This window comes from Ranitomeya variabilis, chromosome 1, assembly GCF_051348905.1.
Source record: "Ranitomeya variabilis isolate aRanVar5 chromosome 1, aRanVar5.hap1, whole genome shotgun sequence".
Classification (NCBI taxonomy): domain Eukaryota; kingdom Metazoa; phylum Chordata; class Amphibia; order Anura; family Dendrobatidae; genus Ranitomeya; species Ranitomeya variabilis.
In genome coordinates this window covers 178,768,936-178,792,601 of record NC_135232.1, presented here as the reverse complement: position 1 = coordinate 178,792,601, position 23,666 = coordinate 178,768,936, and the positions used below count along the sequence as shown (strand labels likewise).

The 23,666-nt window shown below is 42.8% G+C and overlaps 1 protein-coding gene across 4 annotated transcripts in view; it reads right to left on the bottom strand.

Annotated features, from left to right (window-relative positions):
• TNFAIP8 (TNF alpha induced protein 8) overlaps positions 1-23,666 on the bottom strand; it is a 206,272-nt gene that overhangs the window by 33,856 nt on the left and 148,750 nt on the right. Inside the window, exon 1 of one of the 4 annotated variants that reach the window (XM_077290805.1) lies at positions 6,620-6,852. The exons of the other annotated variants lie outside the window; for them this stretch is intronic. Within the exon in view, the coding sequence (XP_077146920.1) occupies positions 6,620-6,650 (31 nt within the window). The 5' untranslated portion in view covers positions 6,651-6,852. Of the gene's footprint in view, positions 1-6,619; positions 6,853-23,666 lie in introns of those variants that run through there. 4 annotated transcript variants of the gene reach the window in all.

Sequence of the window (23,666 nt, the reverse complement as noted above, 5' to 3'; positions counted from 1 at the left end):
ACACCTGCTACGCTGCCATTAAAGGAGTTGAGTAGGAAAAATGAAAGTTTGCACAGAGAATGGGATAAGAAAAAATAAGCAGTCATACTGATTTTCTGGTACTCGTATGGATGAACCACAGATTGCTCTGTGGTCTGCACAAAGACAGGAAATGGTGACTGGCTGCAGTGGTCAGATGATAGAAGCACATGTTTTATAATGATGTGCTGCTCAAGTTCACCTGACCGCTGCAGTTAATCACTGGTCGCAGTGTTCTGCACAGACCATTGTGCGGCCTGCACTGGTTTCAAGTGGGTACCAGTAGGTGACCATATACAAGGGTTTAACACTTTACTCGTTCTGCAGCAAACAGACCGTGATTTTATGAAGACTATGGAAATGGAAAGACTCAAAGACTTGAGGCCCTGTCTCTGTCACTTTTATTATCTCTTCTCTCAAAGGGGAAAGGCATAAAGACAACACATCCCACAAATTTGGGTGAAATAAGTTAGAATGTTCTTTTATAGAGATGGTCATATGAACAAGCCCAGGCACAGTGCTGATATTTAGTAAGGACCTGTGTGACTCAAGTCCCTAAATGTGCCCCTGTATTGAGTAATATAAACATTTTTCTTAATGATTACGCCCACAGATCTTGGCATAAATGACAAAACCTTTTCAGTGAAGTACCTTGATTAAGGCTGAGCTAAGCGCGGCACATGCATGTACTCAATAGGCAGCAATGATATATTTAAGGCTTCCCCTTGGGCCACAAACTTTAACTGCAGGTAACTAGTTAACAAAGGGAGCATTATTTCACTATGAAATGTGCAGCCGGGAATCATTAGCCGTGTTCACATTACTGGGCAGACATATGACGACAGAATCTGCTGCCCTCGCAGTGAAAGCCCCATTTACAAAGTATAAGTGTCATGGCTGCCATTTGTTACCACATACTCCTGGTATTATTCTGCAGGGGACACAGTAAATTAATTGTTTCATAGTGTTGTTGCACACGATCTAATGCAATGAAGAGATGTCCTACGAGTTCATCAATCACCAGTGTTACATATGAAATGGATCAGTCATACATTCATGACTAGGCCTCGGTAGCTTATCATTCACACTGCTAAGCTGTCATAGCGGGAGGCACACATGATTTCCCCATCCTACTTAAAGGGAACCTGTCAGCACAGAATGACTGTCCAAACCAAGCACAAGTGCTAGATGCCCTCTTAGCATAACCACTCATTTGTGCGCACCTTCCCACCCCCTTGTGTTCCCCTCTAACTCCACTCAGATCTTGTTTGATTGACAGCTCTGGATTTATGGAGCCAGAAAAGGGGCGGAAAACAAGTAGGTGAGTAGGGTCACTTACATGTTTGGCTGAGTCAGACGCCCTATAAACGATGTTATCAATGTTTCATGTTCACATTCGGTGTATTCACTCAGAAGAATTACAATTCAGATGTCATACAACGACATAAGCCCTTATTTTACTTGACAGTAGCCAAAATCTGACAAGTAGACTCATACAAAACAGAGTTGAGCAAAAGTATCATAGGAGACTGGAGGACATGACAGTAGTCCTTGGCTGCCAGACCAGAGCACTGAAACCCTCCGAACTGCGACATCACATCGTTGTGATGCATGAATGATGTCATGGGGCTAACAATCAGGGATGCCGCACATAGCTGCAGGCTTGTAGTGCTCCGGTCCGGCAGCCCCGCACTTGCCATGTGGCCACAGGTTCAGGGACCTGCAAATCTGTTTGCTCATATGTATTAGAGATCTTTTAGCAGTAAAGGAAAGCAGAGTAGACGGTGGAATATTCTTATTTAATCACTCTGGGGCCAATATGTGATGCATGTCACATCGGGCGTATGCGTCTGACAAAATGGCTATGCAGAGACATTAACCCACCTTTGGCCACGTTCACATGTGCAGTATTTGGTCAGTATTTTACATCAGTATTTGTAAGCCACAACCAGGAGTGGAACAATTAGGCTATGTTCACACAGTGCAGATTATTTGCGGTTTTTTAGCGTTTTTGCGCTATGAAAAAAACGCTATAAAACCGCAAATAATCTGCATACATTAAGCATCCTATCATTTTTAATGAAATCCGCAATTTCTGTGCACATGATGTGCGTTTTTCCGCATGAAAAACGCATTGCGGTAAAAAACCGGACATGCTCATTAATTTTGCGGTTTTTTCGCGGTTTTCCCACTGTCTAATGCATTGGGAAATGTTTGGGAAAAACCGCGTCAAAACCGCGCAAAATAACGCGCTAAAAAACGCATGCGGTTTTCATGCAGAAAACCGGCAGAAATGTCAGGATTTTCACAGGAATTTTCTGCATCAATTCCTGAACGTGTGTATGGGGCCTTAGAGGAAAAGCATAGTAGAAACATCTGCACCACTTCTGTATTTATCACCCACTCCTTGTTCTGGCTTATAAAGATTGATGTGAAATACTGACCAAATACTGCTAGTGTGAACGTGGCCTTAGGGTACTGTCACACAGTGCAATTTTGATCGCTACAACGGCACGATTCGTGACGTTCCAGCGATGCATTTACGATATCGCTGTGTCTGACACTCTACTGCGATCCGGATCCCCGCTGAGAATCATACGTCGTAGCAGATCGTTTGAAACTTTCTTTCGTCGTCTAGTGTCCCGCTGTGGCGGCATGATTGCATTGTGTGACACAGGTTGTATACGATGTGCGCACAGTAACCAACGGCTTCTACATCGCAAATACGTCATGAAATTATCGCTCCAGCGCCGTGTATTGCAACGTGTGACCGCAGTCTACGACGCTGGAGCGATAATCATACGACGCTGCAACGTCACGAATCGTGCCGTCGTAGCGATGAAAATGGCACTGTGTGACGGTTAGGGTACCGTCACACAGTGAAATTTCCATCGCTGCGACGGCACGATCCGTGACGTCGCAGCGTCGTATGAATATCGTCCAGCGTCGTAGACTGCGGTCACACTTTGCAATCACGGCGCTGGAGCGATGCCGAAGTCCCCGGGTAACCAGGGTAAACATCGGGTTACTAAGCGCAGGGCCGCGCTTAGTAACCCGATGTTTACCCTGGTTACCAGCGTTAACGTAAAAAAAAAAAACAGTACATACTTACATTCCGGTGTCTGTCCCCGGCGTTCTGCTTCTCTCCACTGTGTAAGCGCCATAGCCGGAAAGCAGAACGGTGATGTCACCGCGTCACCGCTGTGCTCGCTTTCCGGCCGGCAGGCGCTCACACAGTGCAGAGAAGCTGAGACGCCGGAGGACAGACACCGGAATGTAAGTATGTACTGTTTGTTTTTTTTACGTTTACGCTTGTAACCAGGGTAAACATCGGGTTACTAAGCGCGGCCCTGCGCTTAGTTACCCGATGTTTACCCTGGTTACAAGCGAACACATCGCTGGATCGCTGTCACACACAACGATCCAGCGATGTCAGCGGGTGATCAAGCGACGAAAGAAAGTTCCAAACGATCTGCTACGACGTACGATTCTCAGCAGGGTCCCTGATCGCTGCTGCGTGTCAGACACTGCGATATCGTAACGATATCGCTAGAACGTCACGAATCGTACCATCGTAGCGATGGAAATTTCACTGTGTGACGGTACCCTTAGTCATATAGTTATCAATAGTTGCAAGAAAACCTCATGCAAGTGGTAAAAACTTATCAGCCACACAATAGATGAGGACTGATGGTATCACAGGTGTCATGCTGGGGGAAAAAAAGTTTGTGAAGTCCCAGGCTTCGGCTACACAGCGATGTAAAAGCAGAAAAAGCAAATGTTTTCAGATCATGAAAAATAGAAGTTCCTGAGTTACAATGTAGCCACAGCCTAAAATTAGGGCTAGTACATAGAAGTAGAATGGCTAGAATCATTGGCACCCAACATCATCATCTACACGAATACACAGTGTCGTGAACATGCATGTGTAGAGGAATATTGGCTACAAAAAAATGTCATGACAGTTTCTACTGAAGCTATCAAATAGTTCCAGACTAATTATAATTATCCCCCAAAAATGGGTCTGTGGCTTTAGTCTGCACTGTGTGTGACCGACAACATTTCTCTGCCCACTCCTATGGTGGTAGACAGTGCCAGGTACCACATGGCGATCAGCCGAAGCACTGTAGTGATCAAAAGGCTTTCCTGTTGGGAAACTGGTGCAATATAGGGCATTATTTTGAGCAGCACAGTGGCTCAGTGGTTAGCACCATAGCCTTACAGTGATGGGGCCCTGGATTCAAATCCCATCAACGACAACACGTTTGTATATACCCCCGTGTATGTGGGATTCCTCCAGGTACTACACTTACTGTCACACTCTGAAGACATACTGAATATTGATAGACTGAGTCCCAATGGGGACAGCGATGATAATGTCTGTAAAGTGCTGCAGAATATGATGGCGCTATATGAGAAAAGCATAATATTATTATTATTATAAGGTTGCTTCTTATTCTCTGAAATCTGATTAGTTGATACCTTTTACTTCCACTAACTTTTATTAATCTCCCCAATTTGATGTACCTTAAGTAACCTTAGTGATCATGGTCGTATTTCTGAAATATTTAGAGCATTTAACATTCCTTAGTAGAAATTCCATGAAGGTATATACATTCACATATATTTACCCCTGGGATGACCAGGTATTATATTGCAGTGAGCTGGAATTTAGACAAACCAATTCAAACAACACAGAAGAAAGCCACGGCTTGATAGAAGTTGTCCGACAGTAAAATAAAATACATTTAGGCATGGATTTTAAAAGAAGCAATGGAGACATAATCGCCTTCTAGGACAGAAATGCAAAGAAAACAAGTTCATAATCATTTAGAAACAACAATACTAAAGTTTTAACTCAGGAAGACTTCAGAAATCAATATGTTGCGGAATAACCATGATTTTTAATCACAGTTTTCATGCGTCTTGGCATGCTTTCCACCAGTCTTTCACACTGCTTTTGGCGCAAAGATTTAAGCAGTTCTATGTTGTTTGATGGCTTGTGACTATCCATCATCCTCCTGATTACATGCCAGAGGTTTTCATTGGGGTTCAGGTCTGGAGATTGGGCTGCCCATGGCAGGGTTTTGATGCGGTAGTCTCTTAATTTTTGCCAGAGATGTAGGTTGAGTTGTTGCTGGTATATGTAAATGAATGAATAAAGACGTTTTCTATTTTTTGCTAACCCAGCGATCTCTGCCACTTCTCTGCATTTTATAATTTGGTACTCCAGCTGGACCCCATTGGTTTGGTAACCAGGACACCCCTGCATTATTGGGAGTACTGCAAACATGTTATTTTTTCAGTTACAAACCTCATCATTAGAGTAAATTAGAGTAAAACACAAAATTGTCAATAGATCTGTGAATAATACTTTCACAATAACCTGCCCATAGAATGGTAATTGAAAAGTATGATTATCTGCCCACGTTCGGCTCGGTTTTCACGCAAGTATGTGAATGTGTTTGGAGAGCACTAATAGGTTTCTAAAAGATGGATTTTTATTTTGTTTTTCTTACTTTACTGCCCAAATTCTAATGTTTTTATGAATGAGAACCAGCTTTCTGACACCTTTTAAAAACATTATACCTCGCATATTGCACAGTAGGGAATTAAACTGGACTGTGGAGGTAATAAACTCCAGCCCGAGATTTTATGACAACAATTAGCTCTTGTTGGTTGTTCTTTTAGTGTGTACAGATAACTGGAGATTTAGGTGTCTGGAGCTCCCACCATTCCTGTCCTTCAGCAATGCCGGCCTGGAATGTCAGACTTCCCATAAGAATGCACTTTGTCAAAACACTCAAGAAAGGAAAATCGTCAGTTCATCTCAGGCCTCGGGCCAATATCCCACCGCTTATTTAAATAAGTTTCGGTTGACAAACATACCTAGTATGCGCACATGCCCAGGATAATCACTTACTTCTATTCTTTACTGCCAAAGCCTGTCCCACTTCAGATTTACTGAATGAAACAAAACCGGCAGCTTGAAAAGAGTTTGCAGATGTGTATTATTCACGGTTAATTTTCCTCTACTTTTGGGTATTTCGACTGAGCTATATTGGGCGACCAGAAAAAAACCTCAAAACGCTGAAAGTTATATTAAAGTTGATGAAACTATTCTTTAGAAATTGCTTTTTCTGGAAGGCTTCCAGTTTTCCGAACAGAGTTGTGCAGTGTGCAATTTCTTCACACATCCCTTAGTGAAAGAAGAACCTTACGAAGAAAGAGGAAATATCGTTTTGCAGCCAAAAATAGAGATCTTCATTGCTCAGCTGAAACTTTGAAGTCTTCCCCTGCGAGCTGCAGAAATGTGGAGCCCTACAGCTCCACAACAAACAGTTGTCTACTGAGGGCAGCACATCACTGTCCAATGCAAGCCGCGTCCTGCTGGCCTAATCTACCAAAAACGTATGCAAAGCCAACACTGGAGCTCCTCATCCCGGAAATCTAAAGAACAGGGCTTCCAATGAATATGCCAGATTTTCAGACATCATGGCTGAACACTGTATGAGCAGAAGCTCAGCAAAGAGCACAGGATTCCTACATTTCATATGCAGAAAGTTTGGAAATGGAGCTGAAATAGAAGATCCAGACATACCTTCCTTTGGTTCATCTGACTCTGAGCTCATGGTGTCAGGCACTGGAGACCAGATTACAGCTGACGTGCACACTGAGCAGCACAAGCAGCAAGTCAACTTCTCAAAAAAAAAAAAAAAAAGTCAGGATGAAAAGAGGAAAGTTCTGCAAGTTTGGCCAATCGCAAGAAGGCGGTGTAGAAGGAGAACCATCCCCTTCTCAGGCACTGTCTGGAGAGAAGCAGCACCTCCACACAAGCATGTCTCCAGGAGAGCAGCACAACAGTCCACACACACAGTCTTCCTGGGAATTTGGGATTATTTTTTGTTCTTTCAGGGGTGGGGTGATGCTTGTTGCAACATGACTGGATTACAGTAAGGAGTAGGACTGAGCAATGCTGGATTCCCAGGATTTCTTTAAAGTGATTGTTATGGCTCTGCTCCCCAAGGCTAATAACTCCAGCAGCAGCATTGATGTTACTCGCTCAGCCCTAGAACATGGCATAGTCAGACGTGTGTCATGAAACGACCGGGCTGGGCCCCCAGACACAGGATGGTGGGAGAAGCGGCACACTTTCACATAATTGGGAAAACCAACAGTGCAGCACTAGGAGCCGAGACTGCATACAAATGGAGAAGTACTACTTTCAAAGATCATCTCTGGGATTTTCAGGGGGCTGCTCAGATAATAGCTTATTCACACACACCCAATGTCCATGTGAAAAAATTATTTGCAACATGCCCCAGTTTCTTCCACATTGGATGCACAAAAATAAAAAAATAAAAATCAGATCTCATACAGATCATCCATACTTCATCCGATTTTTACGGCTACATTGCAATTATTAACATAGGAAACTGAATTTGGTCTAGTACACTATCTGCTGATGAATAAAAACAGATGGCATACGTGTGATTATTCATGGTCCTGGGTGAAAATCAGATGCTTTTCTTTATAGAGTGATGTTAACTTTGCACAGTCAAACAGGAGTATAAATGCAGGGAGAAACGACTCCATGTAGACTGGCATGTACAGGTCCTTCTCAAAAAATTAGCATATAGTGTTAAATTTCATTATTTACCATAATGTAATGATTACAATTAAACTTTCATATATTATAGATTCATTATCCACCAACTGAAATTTGTCAGGTCTTTTATTGTTTTAATACTGATGATTTTGGCATACAACTCCTGATAACCCAAAAAACCTGTCTCAATAAATTAGCATATTTCACCCGGCCAATCAAATAAAAGTGTTTTTTAATAACAAACAAAAAAACCATCAAATAATAATGTTCAGTTATGCACTCAATACTTGGTCGGGAATCCTTTGGCAGAAATGACTGCTTCAATGCGGCGTGGCATGGAGGCAATCAGCCTGTGACACTGCTGAGATGTTATGGAGGCCCAGGATGCTTCAATAGCGGCCTTAAGCTCATCCAGAGTGTTGGGTCTTGCGTCTCTCAACTTTCTCTTCACAATATCCCACAGCTATGGGGTTCAGGTCAGGAGAGTTGGCAGGCCAATTGAGCACAGTAATACCATGGTCAGTAAACCATTTACCAGTGGTTTTGGCACTGTGAGCAGGTGCCAGGTCGTGCTGGAAAATGAAATCTTCATCTCCATAAAGCATTTCAACCGATGGAAGCATGAAGTGCTCCAAAATCTCCTGATAGCTAGCTGCATTGACCCTGCCCTTGATGAAACACAGTGGACCAACACCAGCAGCTGACATGGCACCCCACACTATCACTGACTGTGGGTACTTGACACTGGACTTCAGGCATTTTGGCATTTCCTTCTCCCCAGTCTTCCTCCAGACTCTGGCACCTTGATTTCCGAATGACATGCAAAATTTGCTTTCATCAGAAAAAAGTACTTGGGACCACTTAGCAACAGTCCAGTGCTGCTTCTCTGTAGCCCAGGTCAGGCGCTTCTGCCGCTGTTTATGGTTCAAAAGTGGCTTTACCTGGGGAATGCGGCACCTGTAGCCCATTTCCTGCACACGCCTGTGCACGGTGGCTCTGGATGTTTCCACACCAGACTCAGTCCACAATCTTCCTCAGGGTCCGGTCACCTCTTCTCGTTGTACAGCGTTTTCTGCCACATTGTTTCCTTCCAACAGACTTACCATTGAGGTGCCTTGATACAGCACTCTGGGAACAGCCTATTTGTTGAGAAATTTCTTTCTGGGTCTTACCCTCTTGCTTGAGGGTGTCAATGATGGCCTTCTTGACATCTGTCAGGTCGCTAGTCTTACCCATGATGGGGGTTTTGAGTAATGAACCAGGCAGGGAGTTTTTAAAAGCCTCAGGTATCTTTTGCATGTGTTTAGAGTTAATTAGTTGATTCAGAAGATTAGGGTAATAGGTCATTTAGAGAACCTTTTCTTGATATGCTAATTTATTGAGACAGGTTTTTTGGGTTTTCAGGAGTTGTATGCCAAAATCATCAGTATTAAAACAATAAAAGACCTGACAAATTTCAGTTGGTGGATAATGAATCTATAATATATGAAAGTTTAATTGTAATCATTACATTATGGTAAATAATGAAATTTAACACTATATGCTAATTTTTTGAGAAGGACCTGTATAGCATATATTTTATAGTTTAAAGAACTTGTCTCAAGTTTTAACTTCTCCCCGATAGGAAATAACTCCCTGATCAGACCCCGAGAACTAGGTCACTGAAGAACCCCATGGGAAGGGAGCGGTGGTCGATCATAAGCAATGTTGCTCCATTCATTTATATGGCAGTGCCAAAAACAAGCAGAACCCTGTGCTCGGTTATCTTGGTTAAAGGGATTCTGTCAGCATGTTTTTGCCACCTGAGAGCAGCACAATGTTAAGGTGTAGACAGTCACTGATTACAGAGATGCATCACTAAGGCCCCGTCTCACTTAAGGTACCTTCACACGAAACGACATTATAACGATATCGCTAGCAATCCGTGACGTTGCAGCGTCCTCGCTAGCGATATCGTTTCGTTTGACACGCAGCAGCGATCAGGATCCTGCTGTGATGTCGCTGGTCGCTGAATAAAGTCCAGAACTTTATTTGGTCGTCCGATCGCTGTGTATCGTTGTGTTTGAAAGCAAAAGCAACGATACCAGCGATATTTTACACTGGTAACCAGGGTAAACATCGGGTTACTAAGCGCAGGGCCGCGCTTAGTTACCCGATGTTTACCCTGGTTACTAGCGTAAAATGTAAAAAAAACAAACAGCACATACTCACATTGCGTCCCCTGCAGTCTGCTTCCTCCTCTGACTCAGCGCCGCAAAGTGAAAGTGAAAGCAGCACAGCGGTGACGTCACCGCTCTGCTCTCACTGTACGGCGCTCAGTCAGTCAGGAAGTGGACGCAGGGGGACGTGAATGTAAGTATGTGCTGTTTGTTTTTTTTAGATTTTACGCTGGTAACCAGGGTAAACATCGGGTTACTAAGCGCGGCCCTGCGCTTAGTTACCCGATGTTTACCCTGGTTACCAGGGGACCTCGGCATAGTTGATCGCTGGAGAGCGGTCTGTGTGACAGCTCTCCAGCGACCAAACAGCGACGCTGCAGCGATCGACATCGTTGTCGCTATCGCTGCAGCGTCGCTTCGTGTGAAGGTACCTTTAGCGAGATCGCTAGCGAGATCACTGCTGAGTCACAACTGGGCTGCTTAGTGTAATCACAGTTTATCAGCAGGAGATTATGATTAGAGGACTAGTAGACCTGAGGACTAGTAGGCCTGATGCCAGGTAGTCCTGAATATTCATGAGCTCTGTATAACCCCACCACTGATTGGCTGCTTACTGTGTACACTGTACATGGGCAGAAAGTGGCCAATCAGTGGTGAGTACAGGGTTATACAGAGCTCAGCATTCAGAGCACAGCAGGCAAAATAGTGATTTTATAAAAATGACAGTAAGTGACATCACAGGAATCCGGATCTCTGTCCGTACATTATGTTGTTCTCAAGTAAATAAAAATTAAAGGGTTGCGTGCAGAGGGTGGAGCTGAAAGTGGTTTGGATGCACTCAGACTGGCAGTTTGTGCAGAAACAAATGAGCTTTGACAGTGGATTTATAACTGCAGGCTCTAAATTCAGTCATTTTCCCTTTGTGTTGTGGCTGTGTGGCATTTATCAGGGTCATTACTTCAGATGTTCCACACACTGTCCAAGCTTATCTCATTACATAGACCTGAGTTAATCAGCACATTCATGTGTGCCTGATACCAAGTATGACCATTCTGCAGGACATCAGAGGTCACATCCCCACCAATTAATCTTTTATGGTCTAGCCTAATGTAGGAAAGATCAGCAATGTTTGGGCTACATTATCACATCCACAGGAGTGTTCCCCTCCAAGAGAAATGGACTGATTTATTTATCAGATGTCATCCAACTTACTTCAGGTTTTTTGTCATCCTTTATTTTTTCACCTGAGCAGATACACTGTCTGGACTTTTTTTTAGCCATTCTTGAAGGGGATGTCCACTACTTAGACAACTCCTTCTCAATCACCATGTTTCCCCCTTATAAAATAATAACACCTATGATCACCTCTGATGCGGGCGCCGGTCCAGCGATGTTGGCCATGGCTCACGCGATCCCTGCAGCCAATCAGCGCTGGCTTCACTCTCCCTTCTTTTGGCTAATCCGACATCTGGAGGAAGTGAGAGAGCAGGCCTCAATTCCTCCGGATGTCAGTTACTGTACATACAAAGGAGGGGAGAGTGACCTGGCGGCTGACTGGATGCATTGTTATGTCACGTGAGCTCCGGGAGAGCCTGCGCCGAGACCGCTGAAACAGCACCAGCACCAAAGGGGAGCATAGGTGTTATTTTATGAGTGGAGACATAGGGATTGAGAAAAGGTTGTCCCAGTAGTGGACGACCTCTTTATCAATGTATAAGTTAGCAACAGATCAAACTGTGAGGTATCAAGTATGTGTTCAGTGTCTCATCCATTTTACATGGTTCCACATAGACGTTTATAGCAGAGTCAGATCCCCAAAAAAACAGATGATAATAGGACTTTGGGTTCGCTCACACTAGTGTACTACACGGCAGAGTGCTAAGTGATGTTTTATCGGACAGCACTCAGCCCAATGTTACACTATGGGGTAGTGCAGATCTGCCATTATTTTCTGAAGCAGATATGGCATGAGAGAACAATTGTAGGATGCTGAGGGTGGATCGAATGATCGGATCTCACACACCTACACAAGTGTATGGGTGCGTGTAAAACAAAGGACTACACTCTGATGTTATCAGAGTGCAGTCCAATATACGCTCAAAGATACAATGGAGAAATTAAGTTCTCTGTCCCTGTGCTGCGATTCTCTCGTGTGAGAGAATCAGATTACTCTCAGATGACATTCGGCTCACTCTCCGACAGAGTTTGATCTGAGTGTCATTGGCATAATATAAACTGATGTGTGCGTGGCTTACTGAAACTCCATGGGTCAGTGTAATGTCTGAGAAAAAAAAAAAAATTAACATTAGGAAATATCTCAAGGTGCGTGAATGGAGTCTTAGGCCGGGGTCACACTTCCGTGTGCAATGTGAGAAACTCGCGTGAGTCTTTCGGCATCAATGTATTTCTATGCAGCCGCACGCTCCAGTCCCATGTGCTGGCGGCAGTGCCGGGTATTGATGCGAGAGACGCAAGTGTGACTCCGGGCTTACTCTTAAACGGAACTTGTCATCCCCCCCAGGCGTTTCTAACTAAAAGAGCCACCTTGTGCAGCACTAATGCTGCATTCTGACAAGGTGGCTCTTTTAGTTATTGTTTGTTGCACTGCAGAAATAATCGCTTTTGAATTTGGTCCCTCATACCTGTGAAATCTCCAGGGAGGCAGGTCTTTCCTCTCTCATCCAGACGCCTCCCAGCCATCAGTCTGCGAGAAGGGTGCCACCTCCTCAGCATTATTCAGTTGTCCAGGCGTCTGCACGGTCATATTCTGCCTTGGTCATGCGCAGTTCGCGCTGCCCGACAACTGACATCACTTGATGCCCGAGATCCCGCGGGTGCACGCAGGCGCAGTAAACAAGACATCAAGTGATGTCAGTTATCGGGCAGCGCGAACTGCGCATGCCCAAGGCAGAATATGACCGTGCAGACGCCTGGACAACTGAATAAAGCTGAGGAGGTGGCGCCCTTCTCGCAGACTGATGGCTGGGAGGCGTCTGGATGAGAGAGGAAAGACCTGCCTCCCTGGAGATTTCACAGGTATGAGGGACCAAATTCAAAAGCTATTATTTCTGCAGTGCAACGAACAATAACTAAAAGAGCCACCTTGTCAGAATGCAGCATTAGTGCTGCACAAGATGGCTCTTTTAGGCTACTTTCACAATAGCGTCGGTACGGGGCCGTCGCGCTGCGTCGGCCCGACGCATACTGTGCAAGCGCCGCACAACGGGGGCAGCGGATGCTGTTTTTCCATGCATCCGCTGCCCCATTGTGAGGTGCGTGGAGGTGGTGGCGGAGTTCCGGCAGCGCATGCGCGGTCGGAAATGGCGGACCGTCGGCACAAAAAAAGTTACATGTAACGTTTTTTGCTGCCGGCGGTCCGCCACAACACGACAATACGTCGCAATGCGTCGCTAATGTTAGTCTATGGGGAAAAAACGCATCCTGCAGACTTTGCACGATGCGTTTTTTTGCCAAAACGACGTATTGCGACGTATGCAAAAAAACGCTAGTGTGAAAGTAGCCTTAGTTACAAACGCCTGGGGGGGTGACAGGTTCCGTTTAATATCGAGAGTTCATCACTCACATTTACCTGGTTTGAAGCACACTTCATACGTTATTCATTGATGAAAATGTACGTCAAAGGTTTTTAAGGAATTTTAAATTGGTTCTCGCAAAATATATAAATATACCTCAAACAACAATATGCTTCAGACACAAGTAGATGAGTTAAAGGGGAGGTTTCTCCATAGAGGTTACCCATTAGAGGTTTTAAATAGTGCGGAAACACAAGTTAAAAAAATTACACAAAGAGAGTTGCTGCATGGTAAAGGTAACAAAAAGTCATTTCAATCTGTGCTACAAGAAACATTTTTAAACTTCTGTTTCAAACATATGTGCTAGATAAAACAATTCAGGCGTCAATCTGAAAAAACTGGCATGTGCTAGAGACAGATAATGATCTGATTAAACAAGTAACAATCAAACCCAGATTTGCATACAAACGAACCAACAATTTGTCAGATTTGGTAGTCCGAAATCGGATCGAGAATCCAAAAAATTATTGGTTAAGCACAGTATCCCCTAAAGGCAATTATAAATGTAAAAATTGCAATTTCTGCCAATATCATCTAACTGGTCCTTTCCTAAAAAATCGGACATATTCAGCATAGGGTTAATAATCTAATAACATGTAAGACCAAAAATGTGGTATATATCATATTCTGCCCCTGTTTATTTTATTACATAGGCAAAACTATAAGATCGATGTTTGCAAGATTTCGTGAACATTTTCCCTCTATTTCAACAGGCAAAGGTTCACCTAGATTTATAAAACATGTTCAGGAGGTACATGGTTCAAACCCCCAATGCCTGCGTTTCGCTGGCATAGAAATGGTTACATTTCCAAGAAATGGGGGCGACCATAACAAAATCCTCCTATGACAGGAAGCAAAATGGATAATAAAAATGAATGCACAGGGCCCATTGGGGTTTAATGAGAGATTAGATGTTTCTTGTTTTTTATAATCAAACCTAAAAGAACTTTTTTGCCTCTTGAAGTTTGGTAGCATATAGAAGTTTGCATATAATAATGATCAACGAAAATTAGATGTAATTGTTTTGTTTTTACTTTTTTTCATGACTAGTGCATGTTTAAAAAAATAAAAAAATAAAAAATTTAATTATATGTAAATGGCCTCAGGTGTTGATGGCTTAAAAAGGAAATTACATATCATCTGTTATACATGGACCCGTAGAAGCGTGTAATACGTGCCGCCGTAGTTATCTCCTTGCACCGGCATTTTCTGCAAACGTACTGCCCTCTGTAACTATGTCCATGCCACATTGAAAGAAATAAAAGACAAAGGTTTTTTAACTATACGGAAAGTTGGAGTGGTGTGGCTTTTTTTCTTTGGAACAATATGCTTGGCAAGCTCTAAATGGACAGCACGATGGCTCAGTGGCTAGCCCTGTCACATTGCAGTTTGTATGTTCTCCCCGTGATTGGGTGGGATTCTTCTGGGTTCTCCGGTTTCTTTTCACACACCAAAGACATACTGATAGGGAATCTAGATCATGAGCCTCAATGGGGACAGTGAGTAATGATGATGTCTGTAAAGCGCTGTGGAACATGATGGCTCTACATACGTAAAATAAATAAATAAATACAATTCCTAAAGAGGGCCACAGTCAGATCTAGGGAGAATTAGCAGACATATTGCAAGTTTCTACTGACAATATTCTTTAATACATATACAATGTTTGCACTAGAATGTTAAAACCCAATTTATAGAACAAATTTGAAATCAATGATATATCTGCAGCAACTTTCCATGTGTGAACGTACTCTGGACCCAGTGTCATTTGTTTGGACCCTGTACTGCCACAGTAGTCTGTACAAGTCCGTACAATTCATGGAGCTTGAGAAAGAATCTGTTAAGTCCCTTTCACAAATCCAACTATTTGATGTACTTTCTGTGTTTTTCATAGATCGTCTAGAAACCCCCCTTCCAAAATGGAGACAAGTCCAATTTTGATTTGCATTGCGCATAAAACATTAATAGGTGGGGAAAAAAAACCAAAAAACGGCACATGGAAGTCATTTATGTGGCATTCGTGCGCTGTCATTTTTTTAAAACATTTATTGGGTTATGAGAATATTTTAATTTTTTGTAAACAAGAAAATTCAATGAGACATTGACGGCAACATTTGAAAAATGGACCGAAAATCTGATCCAGAGACGGTCTGTTTTTTTTTTTCTTCTTACATGGAAAAATAACAAAACAGCCATAGGAAAGTGGCCCAAGTAATATAACATTCAGTGGATTAACTAGTCGATGATGGATATAAAATCTGAATACAAAAAACAAGAAACAAAACCTTAACTGCTTCCTTAAAATTGAAATCTCAGATCTATATTTTGTGCCTCTGGAAGGTTATGGATGTCAGATTACAAATCTATAGAGGACAGATAATGTAAAACCAAAATGGCACAAATTGCTTTTAATCCCAACCGTGTTACATGCCAAATGTTGCTACAGATTGTCAGATTTGGCAGCGAATTTACTAAACAATAAATAAAAACAGACAACAAAAATTTGCAATAGATCGGACTACCCGCTAGTGATTGGGAGGAATTTGTAGCAATAAAGATTTGTAACAAGTACATAGGTATGAACATGCCAGATACTGTACACATAAGAAAAAGGTCACCTCTACCCCAGGAACATGCACGTTCATGGGATTTCACCTCTGCTTTGCTCACAAGATGTTAAAAATGTTTAAATGGAAATGTAAAAACATGTAAACCCTTAAAAAAGTAGAAATCTAATCAAGATGGTGAGTGGTCAATCATATGCCAGCTATGCTTACTGTATATGTCTGACCTATGTTACATTATGATCTACCGTATGTCAAAGTCATATGAACAGAGCTTGCACCACTACGCAGTCCCGCATATGCGTGCAAAATTGAGTCATGGAGAGCACAACAACATTGCTTTGAGATCTGAGAGGAAGGGACAAGTGATCTCTAGCATCTGAACCCCTATCTGTTCTAGCGTTATTTCGCTATGGAATGTCAGAAGACAAAAAAATATTCAAGAACTGAATAATTGTGAAATTGAAGATATGTGGCCATAAACCACGCAAGATGCAAACTCATTCCTAAACATTAAGAATTAAAGGTGCTGTAGATCGAGACAAAATCGAGTGGTACATATACATACATACAGTATACACACACACGTCTTTATACACACACACGCATACATACAAACGGGGTGAAATAATTATTTAAAGGGAATCTGTCACCCCATTTTTCACCTATAATAAGGCCACTGGCATCAGGGGCTTATCTACAGCATTCTATAATGCTACAGATGAGCCCCTGATGTAACCTGAAAGATAAGAAAAACAAGTTAGATTATACTCACTCAGGGGTGGTCCCGATGCGGTCCAGTCCGATGGGCGTTGCGGTCCGGCGCCTCCCATCTTCATACGATGTCGTCATCTTCTTTGCTTCCTGTCGCGGCTCCGGCGTACTTTATCTGCCCTGTTGAGGGCAGAGCAAAGTACTGCAGTGCGCAGGTGCCGGGAAAGGTCAGAGGACCGGCGCCTGCGCACTGCAGTACTTTGCTCTGCCCTCAACAGGGCAGACAAGGTACGCCTGCGCCGGAGCTGCGACAGGAAGCAAAGAAGTGGACGACATCGTATGAAGATAGGAGGCGCCGGACCCGGATCGCGACACCCATCGGACAGGACCGCACTAGAGCCGACCCTGGGTGAGTCATTCAGTGACGGAGCCTCGGACACGGGCTGCAGCGTCTGAGGCTCTGTCACCGTTAGCACAGATGAATCATCTGCCCTAGCAGTATAGCATAACGCGATGGCATGTATGCTATAGCGTTAACGCAGTCCGTCAACGCTATGCATTCAATGGGCTGCTTTAACGCAGTATGAACCTGGCCTTAGTAATGGACTCCATATCTTGTATGCAGGCATCATGGTGTGGGACTGTTTTTTTAGCATAAGGCACTGGTAAACTTCATATAATTGAAGGAAGGATGAGTGGACAAATGTAGAGAAACATTCTTGATAAAAATCTGCTGTCATTTACCAGGATGATGAAGATAAAACCAAGGTGGACATTTCAGGAAGAGAGTGATCCCAAACACAGTGTCAAGGAAACTATTAGTATCAGAGAGAGACAATAAAGCTCCTAGAATGGCACATCTAATCACCGGACATGAATCCAATAGAAAATTTATGGAAGAAACTAAAGCTCAAAGTTCATAGAAGGAGCCCATGGAAGCTTCAGGATTTGAACAGTGCTTGAGTGGAAGAATAGGCCAAAATCACACCTGAGCAATGTATGTGACTAGTTTCTGTATACAGGAGGAGTCTTGAAGCGGCCATCATCAGTAAAGGCTTTTGGCTTTTGTATGAAGTATTAAATGAACACATTTACTGAAATGTAATACCTTTTCCCTGTGTAATTTGTCATTTTTACACATAATTTAAATGTATGGACATTTATGATTTCTTTGCCTGTGTAGATTGGATGGGCTATAACCGATATCTGGTGAGAATTGCATGTGAGTAGCATCTTCAGAAATATATTTAGTTAGAAAATTGGTGACGTGTTCAATGATTATCTTACCCGCTGTATATATTTATGTGCGTATATATATATATATATATATATATATATATATATATATATATACACACACACACATTATATATATATATATATATATATATATATACACACACACGCACACACACACACACATATATATATATACACATACACTACAGTAAAAGTTTAGGGTCACTTAGAAATTTCCTTATTTTTTAAATAGAAGCAGTTTTTTCCAATGGAGCTAACATTAAATGATACAGAAATACATGAAATGACCATTCTAGCTGCAAAGTCTGGTTTGTAATGCAATATCTTCATAGGTGTATAGAGGCCCATTTCCAACAACCATCACTCCAGTGTTCTTATTGCACTTTGTGTTTGCCAACTGTGTAAAAAGGCTAATGGATGGTTAGAATACCCTTGAAAACCCTTGTGCAAGTATGTAAGCACGGCTGAAAACAGTTTGGCTGATTAGAGAACCTATAAACCTGACCTTCCTTTGAGCTAGTTGAGAATCTGGAGCATTACAATTGTCGGTTCCATTAAACTCTCAAAATGGCCAGGAAAAAAAAATCTTTCATGTGAAACTCGACAGTCTATTTTTGTTCTTAGAAATGAAGGCTATTCCATGCGAGAAATTGCCAAGAAACTGAAGATTTCCTACAACGGTGTGTACTACTCCCTTCAGAGGAGAGCACAAACAGACTCTAACCAGAGTAGAAAGAGAAGTGGGAGGCCCCGCTGCACAACAGAGCAACAAGACAAGTACATGAGAGTCTGTAGTTTGAGAAATCGATGCCTCACAGGTCCTCAACTGGCAGCTTCATTAAATAGTACATGCAAAACGCCAGTGTCAATGTCTACAGTGAAGAGGCGACTCCAGGATGCTGGCCTTCAGGGCAGAGTGGAAAAGAAAAAGCCATATCTGAGACTGGCTAATAAAAGGAAAAGATTATATGGGCAAAAGAACACAGACTTTGGACAGAGGAAGATTGGAAAAAAGTGTTATGGACAGACAAATCCAAGTTTGAGGTGTTTGGATCACACAGAAGAACATTTGTGAGACGCAGAACAACTGAAAAGATGCTGGAAGAGTGTCTAACGCCATCTGTCAAGCATGGTGGAGGTAATGTGATGGTCTGGCGTTGCTTTGGTGCTTGTGGGAGATTTTTACAAGGTAAAAGGGATAGTGAATAAGGAAGGCTATCACTCCATTTTGCAACGCCATGCCATACCCTGTGGACAGTGCTTGATTGGAGCCAATATCATCCTACAACAGGACAATGACCCAAAGCACACCTCCAAATTATGCAAGAACTATTTAGAGAAGAAGCAGGCAGCTGGTATTCTATCTGTAATAGAGTGGCCAGTGCAGTCACCAGATCTCATCCCCATTGAGCTGTTGTGGGAGCAGCTTGACTGTATGGTAAGCAAAAAGTGCCCATCAAGCCAAACCAACTTGTGGGAGGGGCTTCTGGAAGCATGGGGTGAAATGTCTCCAGATTACCTCAGCAAATTAACTGCTAGAATGTTAAAGGTCTGCAATGCTGTAATTGCTGCAAAGGGAGCATTCTTTGACGAAAGCAATGTTTAAAGGAGAAAATTATTATTTCAAATAAAAATCTTTTTTTCGAACCTTGTCAATGTCGTCACTAGATTTTAAATTGATTTGGCAACTCATTTGATTAATAAAAGTATGAGTTTTCATGGAAAACACAAAATTGGCTTATACACGAGTCATTGTCCCAGTTTATGGTGGGGGAAGTGAGTGGCGGAGGAGCAGGTCACAGGAGGCAGGAGCCGGTGTCTGCGGGTAAAGCCTGTGGCTAAATAATAATAATAATCTTTATTTATATAGTGCCAACATATTCCGCAGCACTTTACAATTAAGCGGGGACATATACAGACAAATTCAATACAAGTTAAGACAATTTAAACAGTGACATTAGGAGTGAGGTCCCTGCTCGCAAGCTTACAATCTACAAGGAAATGGGGGGGGGGGGGGGGACACAATAGGTGAAAAGTGCTTGTTATTTCAGGTCTGGCAATTATAATAGGGATTTTCATATAAAGCTGCATGATCCGGTCATCAGCCCGTGTGTTTAAGTGCAATAGTCAAGTATCAAGTGCAGTTATCATGTGCATGGAGGGTGTGGAGACAGATGAATAGTAGGGTGCAGATTTAGAATAATATTTGGAAGGAGGGAACAGGGCAAAGTTAGTTTACTGAGTAGTTGATGTGGTAGGCTTGTTTGAAGAGATGGGTTTTTAAAGCGCGCTTGAATAGGTCGGGGCTAGGTATCAGTCTGATCGTCTGGGGAAGTGCATTCCATAAGAGCTGGCGCAGCACGAGAGAAGTCTTGTAGACGGAGGTGCGAGGTTCGGATTACGGGGGATGTTAGTCTTAGGTCATTTGTAGAACGGAGGGCACGTGTAGGGCGATAGACAGAGATGAGAGAGGAGATATAAGGCGGTGCAGAACTGTGGAGAGCTTTGTGGGTGAGAGAGATGAGTTTATACTGGACCCTGTAGCGAATGGGTAGCCAGTGTAATGACTGGCACAAGATGGAGGCATCGGTGAAGCGGTTGGACAGAAATATGACCCTGGCTGCCACATTCAAGATTGGATGAAATGAATATTTACTGCATTGGCAATGAATATTCATTTCTCTTATAGTGCGAGCACAGTTACAGCTGCAGCGACAAAGATGGGGATAAGGAGCCATGCATACCAGAAGGGGGATTAGGGGAGAATGCATATCTGGCTTATGCTCGAGTCCATATGTTTTCCCAGTTTTTTTAGGCAAAATTTGGTGCCTTGGCTTATACTCGGGTCGACTTATACATGAGTATATATGGTACATACATATATTATGGGCTAAAAAATTATCAAATCGATTTGATTAAAAATTTTCCAACATTTCCCTGATCATTGCTGGCTGCAGAATGAGATCAATTAAACACTCATCTGAAGAGGAGCCCATTATTTAGACAGGTCAATAATAGAGAATGCTTATTCCTAGATAGATGAGTAAAGTCCATAGCGATAGTCTGTGGGTGTCATCACACTGGCTGTGGGACCTGTTGAGGACATCATATCGTGTGTGTGTGTGTGGAGGCCCTCATACTGTGTGTGGGCAGCATTTTAGGGACATGTTGTGGGAGGAATTATACCGTGTTGGGGTTACTGTGGCAGTATCATACATTGCTGGAGGCACTTTGGTGTCATAATGTACATGAAGGAAGACTGTGGGGGTGTGATGCTGTATAGAGGGTATTTCTATAAGGTCCATGAAAAGGGTATAGTAATGGGTGAGAACACTAAGAAGCCTCGGTATGGTTATAATCACTTTGTACCTGCTGTAATATGTTTCCCTCTCCCTAATTTAGTTGGCCGTTATGACCTTGCCTTCTCCCCCATGATTTCTATGTATGCCACTGTTTCCACTGGCTCATTTGTTGGGTAATATGATGTTTAAAGAAGCTTAAGAATAATTGCTCTCGTCAGCACATCATCACGTGTAACAGGAGATGTGCTGCCAATGACATGAAGTTCTATATGCCTGTATGAATGATCATTCTGTGCTCATAAAAGTGTAATCGAACTGTCCCATTAAACAAGCATAGACTGGTTTGCATGTCGCAGATTGCTGGCCACTTGTTGCAGATAACATGAAGTTTTATGTGCAAGTACGTCTAAAGCCACTATACAACCAACGATTGGCAATAATTTAATGGTCACTATCAGCCCGTCTAAATGGGCCCTAAATTGTTTGTTTTTTATTGAGCTCCTGATAGTGGATTTATAACTATGGACTGGGCAGCATGCATCAGCTGTCAGGTTTACATTAACCCCTTCACCCCCGGAGCTTTTTCCGTTTTTCCGTTTTCGTTTTTCGCTCCCCTCCTTCCCAGAGCCATAACTTTTTTATTTTTCCGTCAATTTGGCCATGTGAGGGCTTATTTTTTGCGGGACGAGTTGTACTTTTGAACGACATCATTGGTTTTAGCATGTCGTGTACTAGAAAATGGGAAAAAAATTCCAAGTGCAGTGAAATTGCAAAAAAAGTGCAATCCCACACTTGTTTTTTGCTTGCCTATTTTGCTAGGTTCACTAAATGCTAAAACTGACCTGCCATTATGATTCTCCAGGTCACTACGAGTTCATAGACACCTAACATGACTAGGTTATTTTTCACCTAAGTGGTGAAAAAAAATTCCAAACTTTGCAAAATACAAAACAAAACAAAATTGCGCCATTTTCCGATACTCGTAGCGTCTCCATTTTTGGTGATCTGGGGTCAGGTGAGAGCTTATTTTTTGCGTGCCGAGCTGGCGTTTTTAATGATAGCATTTTGGTGTAGATACGTTCTTTTGATCGCCCGTTATTGCATTTTAATGCAATGTCGTGGCGACCAAAAAAACGTAAATCTGGCGTTTCGAATTTTTTTCTCATTACGCCATTTAGCGATCAGGTTAATGCTTTTTTTTTATTGATAGATCGGGCGATTCTGAACGCGGCGATACCAAATATGTGTAGGTTGGGTTTTTTTTTTATTGATTTATTTTGATTGGGGCGAAAGGGGGGTGATTTAAACTTTTATGTTTTTTTTATTTTTTTCACATTTTTAAAAACTTTTTTTTTTTACTTTTGCCATGCTTCTATAGCCTCCATGGGAGGCTAGAAGCAGGCACAGCCCGATCGGCTCTGCTACATAACAGCGATCATCAGATCGCTGTTATGTAGCTAAAATGCAGGTGTGCTGTGAGCGCCGACCACAGGGGGGCGCTCACAGCCACCAGCAATCAGTAACCATAGAGGTCTCAAGGACCTCTATGGTTACAATGGAGGAGCATCGCCGACCCCCGATCATGTGACGGGGGTCGGCGATGCGCTCATATCCGGCCGCACGGCCGGATGCGGTAGTTAAATGCCGCTGTCTGCGTTTGACAGCGGCATTTAACTAGTTAATAGCGGCGGGTGATCGCGATTTCACCCGCCGCTATTGCGCGCACATGTCAGCTGTAAAAAACAGCTGACATGTCGCGACTTTGATGTGCGCTCACCGCCGGAGCGCACATCAAAGCGGGGGTCCCGACATGTGACGTACTATTCCGTCACATGTCGGGAAGGGGTTAAGCACTGTACACTTTTTGTATATTAAATCTAAAGTGTAATAAGTTGGTTACTTACTGCTCTAAAGGCGAGTGTAGGTTAGCTGTGTTACACTGTGTGTTCCACAGTGCAAAAAAAAGTACACATCAGGTGCTCATGAAAATTTGGTGGCATGTGTGCTAGTGTGTGACCAAGTGAGGGCACCTCTTGCTGGCCCTATAACAGCGAGTTGTGGCAGCGAAAAGTGTGGATGTGCTAAATTGCTTTGGGGTGAGCTTAGTTTATGGTCAGCCTACTGCAATAGGTGAATGGACAGGTAAGTGTGGGAAGTGGAGCACCATTTACAATAGCATTCAAGATGTAATCTTTTGTTTTTAAACTAAGCTCATAGATGGTATTGTGTCTGAGGGCACTTTGGATCACTGAAATCAATCTCAAACACCTGTGATAATTAGTTTGCCATGTGAGCCCAATTTATGGAAAACTACTTAAGGATGCTCCACAATATTAATCGGGCAATTCAATGTGAGAAATATGAGAAAGAAAGAGGATCTCACTCCTGCCACAAAGCGTCAAATAATGCAATGCCTTGGACAAGGTATGAAAACAGATAATTCACCA